Source organism: Caloenas nicobarica, chromosome 13 (genome assembly GCF_036013445.1).
Source record: "Caloenas nicobarica isolate bCalNic1 chromosome 13, bCalNic1.hap1, whole genome shotgun sequence".
Classification (NCBI taxonomy): Eukaryota; Metazoa; Chordata; class Aves; order Columbiformes; family Columbidae; genus Caloenas; species Caloenas nicobarica.
This window is the reverse complement of record NC_088257.1, coordinates 7,180,027-7,198,482: the sequence shown is the minus strand read 5'-3', so window position 1 is coordinate 7,198,482 and position 18,456 is coordinate 7,180,027. Positions and strand designations below refer to the sequence as shown.

The following is an 18,456-nucleotide window of genomic DNA, read 5'->3' as shown; positions in this document are numbered from 1 at the left end:
CATTAGGAACGACGGGAGGGGTGCTCAGCGCTTTTTTTTTTTTTTAATTATTGTTATTTTTTGATGAACCGCAGCGTAAGAACCAGCGCAAAGAATCCGAGAGCCACATTTGCTTTATTGAAGGTCACTACACGACGTCAAGCAGTAACGGCAACAGGCGCCTGGCAGGAAGGGGCGAGACAGACGAACAGACATGGAGACAAGGCGACACCGTTTCCTATCGCCTACGAGCACCTACGGGGAAGGGAAAAAAACTCACCAAGCTAATGAGACCACTCAGAATATTATAAATCACTGCACCTTGTTGTTGTCAGCAAGGAACTGAGTGTTCAGGAGCAGGGGGTGCAGCACTAGTCCAGCATAGGGACATAGTGGCCACCAGCCTCAGCAGGACCATTTTAGGGACACCAGCTCATCCCTGAAAGGCTCTTTTCCATGTTAGTGTCACAACTGGAGCAGCTATTTTGGCTACTGAAGAGAAGTCACAGCCAAAGGTTAAGTGCTTCGTTATCTGGACAGGTGAAGCCGCAGAAGGCGCAGGGACTAGACATTAAATACCAACTACAAGTCTGCAACTCATGCTGTACATCCGCGTGTAACCTACACCGAGTTGTAAATGTGATGCCTCACTGCTTCGAGACCCACCGCAGGATCTAGGCTGCAAGGCACGCATCCCCCAGCACAGCAAGGCAAGGTTTCTAGAACTACAGGAGGTGTTTTGAGGTACCGCATCCCCAGCTCCCCCCCGGGCAGCTCTGGGCTGGCACAACCATCTCAATGGAGCGAGAGCCACGGCCAGCTGGTGTTCCAGCTCTTCCCAGCACAGCAGCAGCGATGTTAAGGAAGGTCAATGTCTGAACAGGGGACGTGTCACAGGAAGAGTGATCTCACCCGCTTGCACTAAGCTTCTGCAGGTACTGGTGATTCAGTGTCCTGGATATGCTGCTCTTAATTACTCGTTTTAGTTTGGATTACAGCCAAATTACACCCCAGATAAATTACCTCGTGGTACAGCGTCTGCTAGTTAATGTGTAACTGTCTTGCCACCTTTACACCTCCCTCCCACCCCCTCAACTGGACTCAGAGTATGAACTCAAACAGCCTCTGGAGTTGTGTGTACACCAGACCTAACCCGAACTCTCCAGGTTTCATCCTCTGATACCCAATTAACACACATTAATTGATCCAAAGACTGCCAGGCAGCCTCCCCAGAGCATCTCTGCCTCACTCAAGAGCTCTAGCAGAACGTGAATTCCCAGCACACATCATGCTACCACATCCACCCGCACCACAGCGGGCTGACGGCAGGCTCGGGTGCCACTCAACTCCACCAACACTACGGGACACTACGTTTGAAGGCAAATGGGTCATTTCCTTTATGAAAACACATCTATCACCTTGGCTAAACAAGCTACGTATCCCAGAGTGGGAGAGTTGTATGTCCCAATCTCCCACAGCTGGTGTATCCAAGGAAGGAGAAAAACAAGAAAATAAAGTGTTGCGCTGCTGCCAATAACTGGCCAATAACGCAGTGGATACGGCCACATCCTAAAATATTTGTCTGGGAAGGGCATAGCTCTGTGTGAAGAAGAATTTCTTCACTATTGAGTACGTAACACCAAGTTAGTGGGTTGACATGAAGAAAAACTAATAAGGGTTCTTTTCTCTTGATAAACCCAAATTCAGCCAGGCGTAGTGCAAATCTGGAGAAAGCGAGACCTTTCTCTGTGCTGAAACACATGCTGCAAAAGTTAAACTAGCCTGTGATGGTGAGGGGAAGCAGAGCGGTATTTAGTGGCCACTACGACAAGAGAGAACAAAACCATCCCAAAACCACGGCCCCCTCAGGCAGCTCCTCGGGACCTGTGGCACACACCCACACAGCACAAAGCAGCTCTTGCAGAACCTTCCACCTGGTGCTTTCTTCACCGTGACCGTCCATCCTGCACCAGCCATCGGGGCGCGAGTGGCAGCAGCGTTTAGGGGAGCACTGGACCGAGGCTGAGCTCCACGTGATGGGTGAGCCAGATGACCTCAGAGGTGTGATCACCTTCCTCGATGGGCCGGATGGGAGCAGCGAGGTTTTTAAACTCATGCTTCATCTTGAAACTCACGGTGACTTCACCCTCTTCTTTCTGCGGGGTTACCTTGATGAAAACTCCCACCTTATTGGCTTTTCTGAAGGCAATAATGCTGTAAGGCGGAAAACAAAAGAACGGTGGGTCAGCCAAGTTCTCAGACAATTGTTCCGAGAGAATTATTCTGACACCACATGACAGGGATGCTCAGTTTATGGCTGAATATGCCCTGCTAGAACAACTGCCCTGTTTTTTAGCTTACTCTCCACTGCTCTTTTTTGCAGGGGGCCCACAGCCCCTCCTGCCTCACCAGCAGAACATGGGCACCCCTCTTTATGCTGACAGCTGCTGGCACATCTGTCAAACAGAACACAGGAGTTTTGTATCCAGCTGTGCAACTGGGAAGAGCCACAATAAACAGCTCAAGTTGCTCTGCAAGAAGCTGCAGGATGTATTATTCTGTTTTGAAGGCTGGAGGGAATGCTGTCAGACACCCTACCGTGTAGTTCTCACTGCTGCTGTGAAGCCGCTGCTTGCAAAGGAAAGGATTACACAGAGTATTCCTGGAGAGAATTAATACCATCATCTATAACTCGACTGCTGTTAGAACACTCCTTGCCTCAAAGGGAACAAATGTCTCCTAAATAGTCTAAACCTAAAGCAGAAAGATCTGCATTGCTGATATCTGACCTTCTCCAGAAAAAAAAAAAAAAAATTGCTCCCCAGAGAGAAGAAATAGTTACTTGAAGTCCCAAGTACTTAAGGGACAGGATCCCCACAGGACACACAGCACTCACTCAGGGTCATCCTGGAAGTCTTGAGGCTCTGCCAGCTCATCATATTCTGCTGCAGCATCTTTGCCAGCGAGAATCAGCTCCTTGGGAGGAACTGCCACCTGAAACAGTGCACAAAGAAACGCCTTTCAGCACTGATCACCACCGACACTGTGAGCAGGAGAGAGCTCTGCCCTTCCGAGGGCTGCTTTGCTGCTGTTCAACCGAAAAGTGATTCATCCTGGGCTTTCCTCCACTCTGGTACCACCTCGCTACCGCTCTACCAGTGAAACCGTGAACCCTTGGGTTCTGGATGTCAAACAATAGATACAATTTCAAAACACTTAATGTTTACATTGGTGACAGTCCCTTAAACTCCAAGGAGGAATATGCACCACCGTCAGCAGGGACTGAAAGACATATGAAAAGCAGGACCTGTGGAAGGATAAACAGGAGTGGAAAGCCTTGAAAGGGGCTTGCAGGAGGGTGCGATACCTTGGCAGTGCTGTTGACGTTGTCAGGATCTCCCTCCTCGCACTCGAGCAGTGTGACATGTGTGATGTTCTCCACTGGATTGGTCAGAGTCAGAAGGACTTGACTCTCCTGGGGAGATTCAGGAATCACAGTTCAAGAAGCAATTATTCTAAAATTCATCATTACTGTTAGCAACTCTGCCTTCTGTGACAACACCTTCAAAAACCGCATCACATACACTCAAGGGATGGACAGCTAACACCCTCAGTGCGTAAGAAAGGTGCCAATGCCATGCAGCACTGTTTCTTAATATAGGAAATACACATCTTTGGAATCTAGCCACGATCTCAACTCCACACCTTTTATTCTTCAGGTATTGACGTGTGTTCGTGATGCCAGACGTCACACCACGCAGTAATCTACTCCTGGAGAGTGACAAGTACATGCAGTGGTATTTTGACCACTCCCTTACACCTTGCACTCCCTCTAAATGGAGACAGCGAAGCCCTCCGGCAGCAATCATCACACCACATCATCTTCCAAAAAGCTCCAACATCCACACCTCCCAGCTGCATCTCACCCCAAGACATTTCAGGAAAAATAAGTACTGACCTTCATGTAGCGCAGGTTGGGAATAGACATGATTCGCACTTCAGGGATGTAGTTACTGCAACAAGAACAAAGCAAATGACCATGATAGAGTGTGTTGCTGTCTACAATCTATCTCTTGAAGTAGAGGGATGTATTCACAGGCATTCAGTGAAACTTGTTCAAAGCTATTAGCGCTTAGCTTACATTAAACAAAAATTAATTGCCCTTTTGTTATATAGGCCTAATTCTGCAAACTCTTACTCCTGTGTGGGGCTGGAACAGCATGTAGTGCCTTTTTCAAACTGCTGAAATCTTCAGCAAACTTTTTACCAGATCACAAAGCAAACCTATTACAAGTGAGCTAAATATAAAGAGGTGATTACACCATCCTAAGAGATGACACAATCACACAAGAGGTCAAATCAAGAGTACAAAAGAAATCAAAATAGAAAGCATTAACCAAGCATGGATAGATGGTTGTTCTCCCCAATCCCTGTATCTTACTTACACAGCAACCAGCTGGATCTTGAATTTGATAGATGTTGGGTTGAACTCTGGTTTGCTCAGGTTATGTTCACATCTCTAGGGACAAAGACATCTTAGTCTGCACCCAAAGACAGCATCCAGTCACACACCAACGGATCAGCGCTGCAAGCACCACTATTACTAACCACGCCACTGGCTTCTAGTACAGCATACATAAAAACTACCATGGGGTGTGTGTAGCCATCGCTGTGTCAAGTTGTTGATACTCTGAAAACATGATATCCAGCACTATCAGTGCAATCTCAGAAATATGAGACTGAGAACCTGGCTTAAAAACACTTGTGACACCCACTGACTGCAGCAGGAAGGCAGCACAAACACCTGCAAGTCCTTTGACTTACACTCCAGAATCCACTAAAAAAACCAAACAGCTGGAATTCAAGACTGATCTCCTCATAGGCTACTCTTCAAATACAGGCTGAGCCTGACCTTACTTGTTTCTGAGAAAATATTCTGCATTTGTAAAGCATTCTGTATCTTAAATACTTACCATAACATTGCTCTGTTTCTCTGGGAACTAGACAAACATCCCAGTTTCACTGAGAAACAAAGCAGCTTTTTAAAGACCATGTAGTAAGCAGAACTTGGATTTAATTCTTGACAGTCTTCACTTTCCAGCTCTCTGCTTTTCTTATCTGAAATATCCTCTTTCTGCCTTCACTCTTAAGGACATCTTCAGGATTCTGCACTGTCTCTCACTAATATTTTGTTTGCTGACTTGATTTTTGTCTTTTGTAATAGCAGAAATTTTAAAATTCTAACTGTACTGGCAGCCTTCTATGATTCCTTGTCTAGGCAGAGCACACAGACCCTTAGCAACCCCACCTTTCTATCTTTAAGTATATTTGACAATGTTGTCCCCCTTTCACAATCTTCATCACATTAGAGACGCGACAGGCTTCCTCGTCTCCTAGTGCCGTTACCAGTAATTTGGCTGAGAACTTTCAACAAGCAGAAGCATCTGAGCAGTTTCTTTAAAAAAAAAAAATACGCAACCCATTTCCCACAATCCAAGTTCTGCGAGCTTAGAAAAAGTGCTTTTTTTTTGTATTTAATTACCTACCCGACAGCGCAGCGAACGTTTGATCAGGAGATGCTTATGACGTGGATAGAGCTGGGAAGCGCAGATGGGCTGGAAGTCAGGCTGCAGCAGGCGCTGACGCAGAGTCGTCACTGGGTGCACGACAGAAATCAAGAGCAGATTAGTGTCTCACACAGGCACTGAAGCTCGAGCTAGATCGTACATATGCACTGGCCTAAGAGCAAGTATGTCACGCACTATATACAGACACACTACAATCTCTAAGAAATTTAATTTCACCTGCACCCAACGATCCAGAAGCCACTGGCAAGTATCAGTGTTTCCAGCAGTCAATGAACAGAAGGTAAGAGTTGTATAAACGGCTACCCTGTCTGGGCACGGTAACACTAGAGCAACATCAGTGCCAGCCCAGGAAAAACAAGGGACGCTGATTCCTATTCAAAGCTCAGCAGGAGTGGAAACTGAATTTTGTAATCACCTAGAAAATAAATTCTTTCTCCACCAAGGGAAAATGAGTTTTCACAGCTTTGTAACCCTCACAGCTGGGTCCTGAACAAATACAATATACAGCTTTTCAGCATGGAGTTTTCATAACTCAGACTCACACATAGAATTAGTGACTACATGGTTCCCGAGGCAAGGAACTCCAGCAGCCAACTTCCCAGGGGTTTGTCCGAAAAAACAGGCTCCTCACTGTTCCTAGTCTCTAACAGGCAGTGAGCCACCTGGCAGCCTTTCTCTCACTGCGGGGAACCAGGAAAGTTGTCTTCTTTACCAGCATCAGGCTCTCACAATGCTGACAGTCTCATGAGAAAAGGAGACCCCTTTCCATAAACCTTTCATGAATTAATTAATTTGGCAGACTTTGTAGACCTGCAGGACTATTGAGAACATCTGTCCTGCTTAGAGCCACCTCAGCTACAAGTCCACATCGCTTCCCGTACCTGCTGGTTTATCCCATTTGCTCCCAAGTTTCATTGGCCAGTTTACAATATTTGCTGATTAAATCACAAGCCAGCTAAATAACTGGCAAGTGTAAGCAAGTTGTTCCAAGCTGATGTCAAAGTAACAGGCAATTGTTACTGAACAGGTCAGTTTTGGTTCCAACTCCCCAGTAGCTCAGCTACTTCCTTATTTCCTAATGTCATTTGAAAAAGGATGTCAGCTCTTTTTTCCATTCAAAAGTTGACACTTCGCATGCAGAGAAATTAAAGTCGGCAAGAAAATTAAACAACCATTAAGAGCCCTGACGTATGTGGCTCTAAACTTTCGATGTACAACATGAAGCTGAGTTACCATTTCAAAAGTCACACATTTCCCACTATTCTAATCCCAGCATAAAAATTACTAAAACCTCAGGCCATTAGGAACCCCACTGACAAGTTTCCAGGCACTGCCCATGTTATGAAATGTAAGGGCAAAAAGTGACAGAATATTAAGGCGTTACCTTCTGTCAGATTGATTGGTCTTGTGTAGTAATCCTCAGGAAGAGGTTCCACTTCTTCCACTGCATCAGCTGGCTCAATTTTGATCTCCTTTTGGTCCTCTCCTTCTTTCAGGCTGAAGCAAAGCAAGGGACAACTCAGTCATAAAATATAGCACGTGTGCTCTGACAGACAGCAACAGCAATAACTGCATTGTAACACAGAAGGCAGCGAGAACTGAGATTGCAAGACAATAGTAACTACACGAAGATGTGAGTAGTCACTTGTTTCTATGAGGAGAAAGGAAAACATCTGGAACTGCTGCACAGAGATGCCTGAGGATTTGACATCTCTCTAACGCTAGAAAGAAAGCTCCTTTCACTGCTATTTGCTAATATGTTCGTCATCTTTCTGAAGTTGCTTTATTGCTCTCTTGCCTACACCTCCTGCCCTTCCCACAAAGACAACCCCGACTCCGAGACTCACGAGAGTCCAGCGAGGGCACTGATCGGTGCTCCGGGCCGCTGGCGCTGAAGCCTGGTTCCCAAGCCATACTTATCCTATGAGGGAAAAAAGGAACTGTCACCTTCAGGTCTGCTTCCTGCTGGGACAAAAAGCTCTACAGCAAACTCACCCTTTGAGCTGCGTGACAAGCATAAGGAGACAAGCAAAGGAAAGCAAAAAGGGAAAAGTATTCAATGCTTCCCAAGAGGCTGTTTTTTTCTGCTCAAACTGTTAGTAAGGAGAAAACAACTATCGCTGCACTGCAGATGGGGGGAGACAGATGTGGCTACTGCTTCTAAAGCTTTTGCTCTTTCCTCGAATCACCAGCCTGCACTACTGACATATTTTCCTTTGATCTTCTCTTCAGAGCAATTGCATGTCAAATAGTGCAAAATGAGAGCTCAACTGCCAAAAGAACTGGGTGAATGTGGGTACGCATCCATCTGAAATGCTCTGCAGCACTACCAGAAACAGCTGAAAGGTTCACCCTCCTACAAGCCTTGTTACCTGCAGGTCTCTCTCGCCAGGCACCACCAATTGGCAGGCATAGCTGAGCTACTCCTCAGCTTTCTACAGCTGAATTGCAGCTAGGAATCTTCCTTCTGGGCAGGACTGAAAACCTGAATTCTGATGAAACGAGAAATGTGAGCATCAGCCTACCCTGGCGATTTTTCACAGACAGGATGACTGACGTCTGTGCCATTTGTCTCAGGCAGGCAGAGAGCTGCATCTCAGCCAAGCTTTGTGAAGGACTGCTTTTCAAGTGTATGTTACTTACCCAAAGACACTGCTTTATTTGTAAACTAATAAAAAAATGTTTTTTTGGAACAGATGTTACCCTCTAACTAGTTAGCCTTCATATACATCTGAGTTAGAGGCCCTGAGGCAAGGTGAAGAGTAGGATCTGTTACTGCCCTTCAGTTGGTACCATGAGAGCTTTAACACCAGCAGAAACTGTGAAAAGACTTACCACTACGTGTATAGTGTGTTGCTGTGGAGAGCCCCCAAAATAGCAGCAGGTAGCAACGGAGACAAAAAATGCAGCCATAAGACACAAGCAAGGGCACAGAGCAAGCACAGTTAATTGAGAAGTAGCGAGCATATGCAGAGTCACCCAGCTAAACAACATAAGCATTTACCTGCCAGTTACAATAAACAAGTCAATCAGGCCACAATCAAGTCTTAAGGTTAATTTCAGTTGAGACTTCATGCAGAAAAGTGCCACAAAATCCTGATTTAACTGTTACTGGTACATAACTGCCCTGAGAAAGAGCTACCAGCAGTATCGTGACTGCAGCTGCACTGCATGTCACTGCGGGGTAACATATTTCTTTGCATGGCAAAACTCTTTTGCTACTACCAGAGAGAACTATTAGAGAGAGGCGCAATACAATACACAAAAATGGGTGTAAAACTACTTGTCCCTAAAGAAACCCATGCGCCCTAGCACATTTTCTTCACGTTGTTCTCAATAAAAAAAGACTGAGCAGCCCTATTGTGCTACCAAAACTATCTGATCTTTCAGGTTGAGGCTGTTGTGTGTCCCTTCTCCTGGTTCGAGAGCACAGAACTCCCAACTCACCGAAAAGGCCAGGGGCATGTAGTTTCGGCGTCGCACCAGCTTCTTCCGGTCTCGCTCAATCTTCTCTTTCTGAGCCAACTGCTGGTAATACTCAACCAATTTGTTAATCTGGAGGGGTGAAAAGGAACAGACACCCAGTGAGCAGGGAACAAGAGCCAGAGCAGCTGCAGTATTTTGTTGTGAATAAGCTGAGGTTCCTGCTACTTGTTTCACTCTGTTCCTAGTACCAGCTGTATTTTGAAAGATACACATTAAACAAGTCTGTGTGTCTTAACCCATACTGCAGATGACAAACTGACCCTCCTTTGGGAACAACGTCTGTCAAAGAGCCGTGTCCAGTTCTCACTTTGCAGCTGGATAACTGAGACTTTGTACATGCATTTGCCACGACAGGACAGTCATGTCACGTGGCCAAACCCAAGCAATTTGGACTAGTGGAGCAAACAGCATCTTTCCCCCCCACACCGAAGCTGATCACATTTACTGCAGTGCCCTAACTGGTGACAGGGAAGGGAAGGTGAAGTTCTGTTTTCCAGATCGTAGATACACTCTTGGTCGGAAAACAGCTTTTGTTCATATATATACACAGCATATTCATCAGTGTCGTTTTAACAGCACTATTACATAAGATGTTTGCAAATGTGCTTCTTCAGAAAAGAAGATTTTATACTGCAACATCCACGGGAGAGCCTTTAAGAGGCCTTCCTTCCATTGCATTCAGTCAAGGTGGAGATTAGGAGCTGGAACTGGTATCTGAAGGATTATATAGATGTAGAAAAAGTGACTGAGAGGGCCCAGCACTTCTAACAGCTTTTTCTAGCTGATGTGTCTCAGCTTAAGCATGATCTTCCCCTTCACTCACCCTCTGTGTGTGAGGATTCTCCGGCTCCTGCCAGCCACCACTAGCTGCACAACAAAGAGAAAAAACAAAGTCTTCAGGAGAAGACTTCCAGACTCCACACAGAAATCACATCTAACAGCCAACTATCTCAGTTTTACTCATGGAATATAATATTCCCTATTTTCACTACACTTACCTTTGCAATTATTTAAGTTTGTGCCTGTACAAATATACCCCTCTGAAAGCTTTTCAAAGGCAGGTTTGGGCTGAAGGCACTTCACCAGCTTTTGTACTGTGTTTTTAGAGAATTGCTGCTTGAGAGATACTCAGGAGGGCACCTAGGAGTCACTTTAGCAGCAGGTACATGATTTTACAAGAACACTCTTACTACTGGCTGCCCACAGCCCTGAGTCTTCAGCTCCCACTCTTCAGTCACATCAACACTGGAAGTGTTGCTTGGTCTATTCAGCCCCATTTCTGGAGCCTGACAGATACTTTCTGCGTAACTTATGCACCAAGAAACAGATGAAAGCTTTGTTCCAGTGCTGTTGTGAAGAGAAAAACAAATTACAAACACTGAGTAGCAACCCTGGAATAAGCCTAAGTGAACATAAGTGACAGAAAATAAATCAGATGTTCACACTGTCAGACTGAGCAGCTTCAAAGCCTCTGAAGGTACACAAACAAAATCTCAACCATGGGCAGGGCACACCAACTCAAAAAGCCCCTCCTTTGACAGCTTTCTCATTAGTCAGGTAACACAAGCATGGACGTGGGTGACATGTTCCACTAACTCATCTCAGATATTCAGATGAGACTTCAGCAACAAACCGCTTTCCTGTGAATTTCAAACTGTGACTCAAAACCTGGACAGATATTATACATATTGTACGGCCAGAAACTAATCTGATTATCTGTTACTTTCAAAATACATACTGGGCTCCTGCTGTTACTCAGTTTTCTGCCTTTGACTGTCACTTACCAACAGACTTGTCTGCCATGCCCACATCCCGGGAAGTCCAGCGGCAAAATCCACAGGCCAAGTAATATGCTTTCTTCATGGTAGTCTTGGCCGGGTCATCGGGGAGCGGAGCAGGAATGCTGGTGGCCCGGGTGGAAAGGGTGTGCATGCAGCAGGGGCAGTCAAAGCAATTAGCACACCTGTAGAAAAGAAGGTCTATAAGACAGCACTCTGACAAGGATCCCAGGCCAAGGAAAATGCTCTCAACAAGCACATCAAGATTAAACCAACAGACCTTGTCACTCTTTGCAACAGCATTTGGGAAAAAGGGCAACAGAGCCACCAACAGAAATAGGAGGGATGCAGAGTCAACATAAGAATGGCAACAGGAAGAAATACTGGGCAATACTAGAAAATCTTTTGTATTATGAAAGCGGGTCTTAAAAAAAAACTAGAATGTGAAGAGCACATCATACATCATGAAAAGACACTTATTCCCCAAAACTGACTAAAAGGTAACAAGAGGCAGTGTATTCTTTTGAAGATTGTTTCAGATCCAGTGAGCTGTTGATTAACGAAGGAGCTGCTTAAAATAGGGAATCCTGACAGGGAAAAAAAAAAAAAGCCAAAGTGACTTTACCTATTCTTTTTCAGCTTGGCTTCAGCTGAAGGCATGTTTTCCAGGCAGCTGGGGCAGTAGTGAGAGTCCACCTGATGAACGAGACGGTCACATCACACTTCCTGGCACGCATTTGTCTAGACAACACGCTGGCAGCAGCCTGGAGCTCTGCTGCACGACTTAACAGGGCTTTGCGTCTGGCAACGGACAGGTGAAGTCAGTGAAGAATTCAGGCTTTTTTGATATCTGAAATCTTAGCCCATCTCAGCCAAATTCTGATATTCAATAATGTAAGTCAGAAGGTTTCTTAAGTCAGGATAGACTAAACTACTCTGCTTAGTAAATGGGAAAAGGACAACTGGGTAGTCACCTTTTGAGATTACCAGAATTTCGTTTTTCAGCTTTAACAGCATGTTTTAACATGCCATTCTTATATCTAACCTTATTCTGCCCTTATACTTACACTGGTCAGAAATTCACGCATTTCAGAAAATGCTTTGTCTCTGTCTGCTGTCACAAACCAATTTTGCTAATCAAAATGACAGCAGAGAGAAGGAGGACCCATTATTGAAGAGAAAAACAAACTTAAAGATGGAAATGCATGATGACTGCACTCGTCACACTGCAGAGACAATGACGGATGCAGCCTCATGACAAATCTGTTTTCTACTCTTCAGAGGCTTTGATATTTCTGAACAGATCCCTCTTCTGAGATCTGGGTTGCACAGTCATCCTTTTAAGGCTTTTCTGATCTACTGTCATTTCTTAATTCACCCAGACTCCTACAAAATCAATTTTAGCAATTTTATTATGGCAAGTGCAGTAACAGGTGCAGGCCCGGGATCCAGGCTCGGCACAAGAGCAGCGCTCCGGGCAGGGCCCTGCAGATCATCACCCCGGCCTGACAACCTACAGCTTAGGGCTCCAGCCATTCCTGCACAGAGAGCAAACCCTCCACAGCACAGAGAGCAGCTGTGCCCCTGTGAGACAGCACCGGCCTGAGCCCCGGAGCGGGGCGGGAGCTCCCGGCCCTGCTCGGCCTTGGCCCCATGGAGGGATGTGGGGCAGTGGGTGTCCCTGACCTCCCGGACGGGCCCGTGGGGGTGTGCGCATGGGACGGAGTCCTTGTTCCCCCGGCCGGGCTCCGTTGGGTGGGTCCTCGCTGCACCCAGCGGGCCCCGGGGAAGGGCCGCTCCCACCCAGTCGGGCCCCTCACCGCAGCCTCCACCCCTCATATGCGCGCCTCAGCCAATCACAGCCTGAAAACCGCCGACGGACAAGGGCGCAGAGCCAATCCAACGCAAGGCACCGCCCCTCCCCTCATCCGCTGCGAATCAGGCCGCCCCATGGAAACAGCACTGTGCCCACCCCTTAGCCGCGCCACCAACCAATGCCAAGGCAGAACGCGAGTGAGCGGCAGGAGAGCCGCCCAATCGATACGCACAGAGAGGGCAACGTCCCGCCCCGTCCCACCCGGGCTGCGGGCGCGGCCGGGCCAGGCCGCCGTTACCTCGTGCGAGACGCACTCCAGGGAGCGGAGCTCGCTGCAGTACCGGCAGAAGTACAGCTGCGACAGCGGCGCCCGCATCTCCTTCTCGCCGCGCACGAGGTACAGCACCCGCTCCGACTGCAGCAGCGACGCCATCTTGGCAGAGAGGCGGCCTCCACGGCGCCGCCGCCGTCAGACGTCACCGCGCCGCCCCGCCCACGTGACCCCTGCCGGAAGGGGCGGTGGCTGCCGCGTGCCCTGCCCGCGTGCCGCGTGTCATGGCCGCCTGAGGCCCGGGCGGCGGTCGGTGCCGGCGCTGCTGGAGGCCGCTGCTCCGCCCGCCCTGCGGGGCTCCCCCGGGACGGCTGCAAGGCCACGCGTCGCCCGCGGCGGGGAGGAAGAGGAGCCGGGCCCGGCCCTGCCCGCAGCGGGGCCCTGGCTCAGCCGCGTGTTGCCTGGGCTGGACACTCACACCGTGGCCGCGGGGGAGCGGGGCCAGGGCCGCCAGCCCGGCTGCGCCACGCACCCCAGAGCTGTTCGTAACGCGCTCTCCTGTGTCTTTTCCCTGAGGCTTTGTTCACGCTTTGCTGCCCACGTTCCCCTCTGAATCCACAAGGTGCCAGACTTCATACCCCAAAACTGGTTTCGCTTCAGTCTCACGGTCACTGAGGTGGGATCCGGACAAACCGCCACAACAAGCTGTAGGAAACGATCATCTTGCAAATACAATAGGCCCAGGCAGGATCTCTCAGCAAAGCAAATTTTATTAACGATTTTGCAAGATCGGGTGTTCTACCTAAAGGTAGGCACACAGAATAGGGCAAAAAGCCCCTGCTTATATCCCGCAGCTGCTGCTGGCTTTGCCGTTCAGCATCAGCGATGGGCTGGAATATTCCACTGGGCAGCGGAACCATCATTCCCAGCCGGTGGGCTGAGGTCTGCCGCCTCCCCGGAGATGCTCTGTGCTGTGTCTCGTAAATCACCCCTGTCCCGAAGCCCTGGGGAGCTGGCTGGCACCTCACTGCAGGGGTTTATGGAGGTTTTGTTTCTCCATCCCGCCCCTGGCCTCGACGGCAAGTGCGTATGAGCCCTGCTGTTGGCAAGGCAGGAGGGGAGCGGGGGGCTGTGAAATGTCCCCACGGCACCTCCCTGGCACCCGAGACCTTCAGGTTTGGTTCCAGACGATCTCACCCAGTGGGACCCCGTCCTGGGGCGGATGAGCTGGAGTGTGTGTGTGCAGAAAAAACACTCCTGCCCTCCCTCCTCCTCCTCCTCCTCCTCCTCCTCCTCCCTCCCTCCCTCGCTTCCCCATCCCCTCCTCTCCCGCTCGGGCCGGGCGGGGCGGGCGGAGGGTCCCTCCCCCGGTGGGGCTCCCGCCGCTGCCGCCGCATCTCGCCGGAGCCGGGCAGCGCTGCAGGTACGGGGGTGCGGGCGGGGGGGAACCGCTGCTGCCGCCTCTGCCCCGCGGAGGGGGCTCGTCTTCCCCCCGGGGGCTGCCGGAGGCCGGGGCGGCTGCGGGCGGGACGGGCCGGGAGGCGCAGCCCGGTGCTCTCAGTCGTGTCCCCCGGAGCCCGGCTGGACGGACGGCAGCTGCGGGACCCCCGGGCGGGGTGGTCGCCTCAGCCCTGAGCCCTGCTGCTAATTAAGGGATGAACTCCGTGACTCAGCAGGAGACACCCCACGCGTGGGGGAGGTGTGAGGTTCCCCCAAAGCCAGAGGGGCTCTGGCTGCCCTGGTCCCGTCATTCCCTCACTTGGTGACCCACTCGTGAGTGACCAGCAGGATGCCCGACTGTGGCTTTGCTTTAGCAGCTCCTTCAACAGCGGTAGCAATTAACAGAGAAGTTTTTTCCTGGGCTTTTATCCAGCTGCATCAAAACGCAATATAAATCCCGGGGCTTCTGGAGGAAGCTATTACTAAAGCCCTTTGTTCTCCAAGAGTCCAAGGCCAAGGCTGGAGGTGGCTGCGGGGTTTTCGCTGGGGACAGCAGCGGGGTGCTCAGCGTGATAGGGGGTTTTCTGGCTCTCCAGCCCCTATGGCTACGGGAGGGATGGAGAGGGCTCCCCCATCATCCCTCTGCCTCTTTTTTTGCAGGATGGACCTCCCTGATCCTGCAGGTCCTGCTGCCCTCCCCAAGCACATCCTGGACATCTGGGTCATTGTCTTGATCATCCTGGCCACTATCCTCATCATGACGGCCCTGGTGCTCTGTCCGGCCACAGCCGTCATTATCTACCGGGTACGGACTCACCCCACGCGCAATGGCATCGTGTGAGGCTATGGCGGAGATGATGAGGGACAACCGGCTTGCGGGCCAGGGACCCCACAGAGCCCAATGGTGCACCTCAAGAGCTGGGGAGAGATGGGCAGGAGTCAGGGTGGACCAGCACCCAGACACCTGCCCATGTGCCTGGCTCTCACCAGATGAACCCGTTGCCTCCTGTTTACTTACCAAGCTCACGGGGACTGTCGGGGAGATGGCAGCCTCGGCACCAGCAGGGAGATGTGTGACTTTGCGGATGTGTTGAGCTAGAAACAAGTCACTGCCATGAAGCAGGCAGGTGGGTTTCTCCTTCGCTGGCAACCCCATCTCCTCCCAGGCAAACAGCAAGGAGTGGAGACGCTCTGCAAAGTTATTCTTCTTTGGAGTTCCAGCTGTTGGGGTGGTTGGGAAAGAAGGGCCAAAGCAAGATGGGTGTGGCTTCTGGTCGTGCATTCAGAGACTCAGCTAAAAACAGTGGTGCCAGAGCCCGTCCTGGCTGCACAGCAGGCGTGCAGCTGGCACCAGCTCCTCCTCTGTCAGATATCTGCCGAAATTGCAGGAAAACCCCTATGGGCTGCTCGGTTCCTTTGGGTCTTGCGAGGCAGAGGAACATGGGCAGCTCCTGCCCGCACACTGGCTGTGCTCAGTGCTCCTGCTGATGGCAAGAGCTCCCATCACTCACTCAGCACGCTGGCTCCACTGTGGGGGTCTGTGTGCCCCTCGCCTGGGCAGGCAAAGTGGGAGGAGCAGAGGGGTTCATGCCCAGGCAGTGGCAAGAGACCATATAAGTTCGCACATTGCCTCTTGCTACAAAATAAATTGAATTTATTCTACACATGAGCGTGTTGTGTAGCTCTGTCCAGGCTACAGATGGTGTCTGGGGGGCCATGTGCAGTACCTGAGGTACTTCGCAGCCTCTCCAGAAACCCTCCCTGCACTGACCCCCTGCACCGCCTTGGCTCAAGGACCCCAGGGTTCTTGCCCGGCTGTTGAGCCCGCTGGCCACAGCCCCACAGGAGGGACACAGTGCCAGCCCGGCCCCACGCTCCTGGGCTGCAAACCCGGATCTGGCTGTGAGAGTGGCAGCATCCATCAGGCAGTGAGAGGGACTTTCTGACAGCAGCAACGGCTGCTCTTCTCTCGCTCAGGCATCCGGCATCGCTCTCCTGCGCCAGCCTCGTGCCGGGCTCTGGCGTGTGGCAGAAGTCCTGGGGCTGAACCGGCATCCCGGTGACTCACAGCGGGAAAGGTCACGAATGATGAGATGAATCAGGCTGGGATGTGGGGAAATGCTACGGTGATGCTGGTGGGAATTGTTTAAATCCCATTTTCCCTGCTGGAAAGAGCAGCCCCATGGTGTTGGAAACCTCACATCCCATCCCTGTGCAGCTTGATCCTCAGCAGCCAGCATCAGGTTTGCTTTTGGCGTTGGAGCTGGAGGGGCAGGTGATTCCCAGGGAAGCAGGACCTTGGGTGAATGCATTCCTCCCCAGGGAGGGAGGCCAGCACAAGGACCCAGCCCCTAGGGAGCGGAAATGCCTGCGCTGGAGCTGCAGTCAGGGAGGGGGTGGATATGTATTCCTTGGCCAGTCCAGAAATAAATTTCTTGTTTCGAGCTGTCGTCTCTCTATCCCCTCTTGAGTTGCAGAATTTGAGGCAAATAACCACTTATTTTCCTGTTGTTTCCCTTCACTCGCTGGCACGGCACAGCAGCGGCAGCTGGAGGAGATTAGGGCTGTGCTGCGTGGGAGCAGCCCTGGCTCTGCCTCCCACCATGCTCCACCCCGGCGTCCCTTCGCTGGGGTCACTGACAAGTATCAGGACCGCCATCAGAATCTGGCACCAGGAACCGAAGCTGAGTGGCTTTGCTATGAGAGGAGTAGGGAAGAAGCCACAAATATTGGAGTGGTTTGAGGAGAGAGCCTGGTTTGGAGCAAAACATCCGAGGAAGAGCACGCAAAGCCCCGCCGTCCCTACAGCCACGGCCGGTGGCTGTTCTCACCTCCCTGTGCCCTGTCCATGAGCAGCCAGGGGGTACAAGAGGTTTCTTTTCATGGTAGAAGTTTTCTGGGAAGTTTCAAGCCCATGGCAAACATTTCCAGGAAAGGCATTGCAAAGCCTTGGAAAGACGGGTTTGCACATGACAACAACAAACTGCACAGGGTAAAATGGCAGTGGGGGGAGAGCAGGGTGAAGCCAGGACATTTTTAAAGCATGAAAATGGAACGGCTGTATCTTGACAGATGTGCGGTGTCGAGTTGGAAATTCCTCCTCCGGGACTGAGCAAGACAAGCAAATCCCCTCACAGCCCTGGCTTCAGTGCCTGAACAGTGCTGGAGCTTGGAGCCAGCATTTGCACAGTGTTTTGCTGAGGAAAAATGCCTTTTCCTGCCCGTTAGGGAGCGGGTCAAGCAGCGGTGACGCTGCAACAGGCAGGCACGATGTGGGTGCCAGGGTGATTCAGCATCTGCCGGGATCCTTCCCTGCCAGTGCTGGTGGGAGCTGGAACGTGGCAGGAGTGGCTGCCAGCCCGGGGGGCTGCTGCTGGGGGGGTGGGTGCTGGCAGCCCCAGTGGGGAGGGGGTGATACAGGATGCTGGCAGTGGCTCATAAAGAAGGTTGTGGGGAGCCCCAGCAGTAAGAGCTGACCCTGAACATCTTGGGCGCTGTGGGGGGAAGTGTCACCTGGAGCAATTGCTGATACTGGACCCAGACATGAGCCCTGTGGCCCCAAAGGGAGGCTTACGGGATCCCAAGCCACCCTCTGCACTCCCGGCTGTGGTGGAGTCCCCAGGAGCACATCGTGAACACTACGGGCTTGTCCTTCCCCAGACCCAGGGATGAGCAAATCCCTGTGGGGTCAGAGCACTCGGCGGGGCTCCTTGTGCCAGAGGGGAGAGCAGCAGCACCCAGCAGCCACCCACCTGCCTTCCCGTGCTCGGCAGCAGCAGTGTGCCCCTGTCCCCTTTGGATGGGGGGCAATGGGCCAGGGGCATTTCTGCAGGGGGCAAATCTCTGACTGGGAGAGGAAGGGATGGGGAGGGGGCAGCACCCGCAGCCATAGCCCGGGGGTGCAGGGGCACTCGGGGAGGGGCCATCCCCGCTCCAAGGGGTGCTGGGCACTGTCCCGAGAGGGGAGGTGTCTGTCAAACCAGGACAGCGCCTGCAGGAACACAGGGGCTTGGGTGGCGAGCGCTGGGGAGCTGCGGAGGCGGCGGCATGGGGGGAGCCAGGCGCCAGGGAGCTGGGGCCTCTCGCCCGGCGGAGCTT

General features: G+C 51.1%; 2 protein-coding genes across 4 annotated transcripts; one reads left to right on the top strand and one right to left on the bottom strand.

The window, feature by feature from the left end:
- Nucleotides 1-101: 101 nt before the first annotated feature.
- On the bottom strand, nucleotides 102-13,139 carry DCTN4 (dynactin subunit 4). The gene is made up of 13 exons (XM_065644319.1): nucleotides 12,946-13,139; nucleotides 11,457-11,527; nucleotides 10,838-11,016; nucleotides 9,877-9,920; nucleotides 9,015-9,122; nucleotides 7,415-7,488; nucleotides 6,952-7,064; nucleotides 5,526-5,635; nucleotides 4,425-4,498; nucleotides 3,938-3,992; nucleotides 3,347-3,454; nucleotides 2,876-2,973; nucleotides 102-2,193 (listed from the first exon to the last, which is right to left on the bottom strand). Exons 1-13 carry the CDS (start codon nucleotides 13,078-13,080, stop codon nucleotides 1,980-1,982), a joined length of 1,383 nt encoding a protein of 460 aa, XP_065500391.1. The 5' UTR covers nucleotides 13,081-13,139; the 3' UTR covers nucleotides 102-1,979.
- Nucleotides 13,140-13,295: 156 nt separating this feature from the next.
- Nucleotides 13,296-16,776, top strand: SMIM3 (small integral membrane protein 3). 3 transcript variants are annotated; one of them, XM_065644126.1, is made up of 2 exons: nucleotides 13,296-13,540; nucleotides 15,019-16,776. In XM_065644126.1, the coding sequence occupies exon 2, from the start codon at nucleotides 15,020-15,022 to the stop codon at nucleotides 15,197-15,199; it is 180 nt and encodes a 59-aa protein (XP_065500198.1). In that variant the 5' UTR covers nucleotides 13,296-13,540; nucleotide 15,019; the 3' UTR covers nucleotides 15,200-16,776. The 3 variants fall into 3 exon arrangements, with proteins under 3 accessions (XP_065500198.1, XP_065500197.1, XP_065500196.1); XM_065644125.1 differs by lacking the exon at nucleotides 13,296-13,540 and adding an exon at nucleotides 13,639-13,726; XM_065644124.1 differs by lacking the exon at nucleotides 13,296-13,540 and adding an exon at nucleotides 14,228-14,341.
- The last annotated feature ends 1,680 nt before the right edge of the window (nucleotides 16,777-18,456 follow it).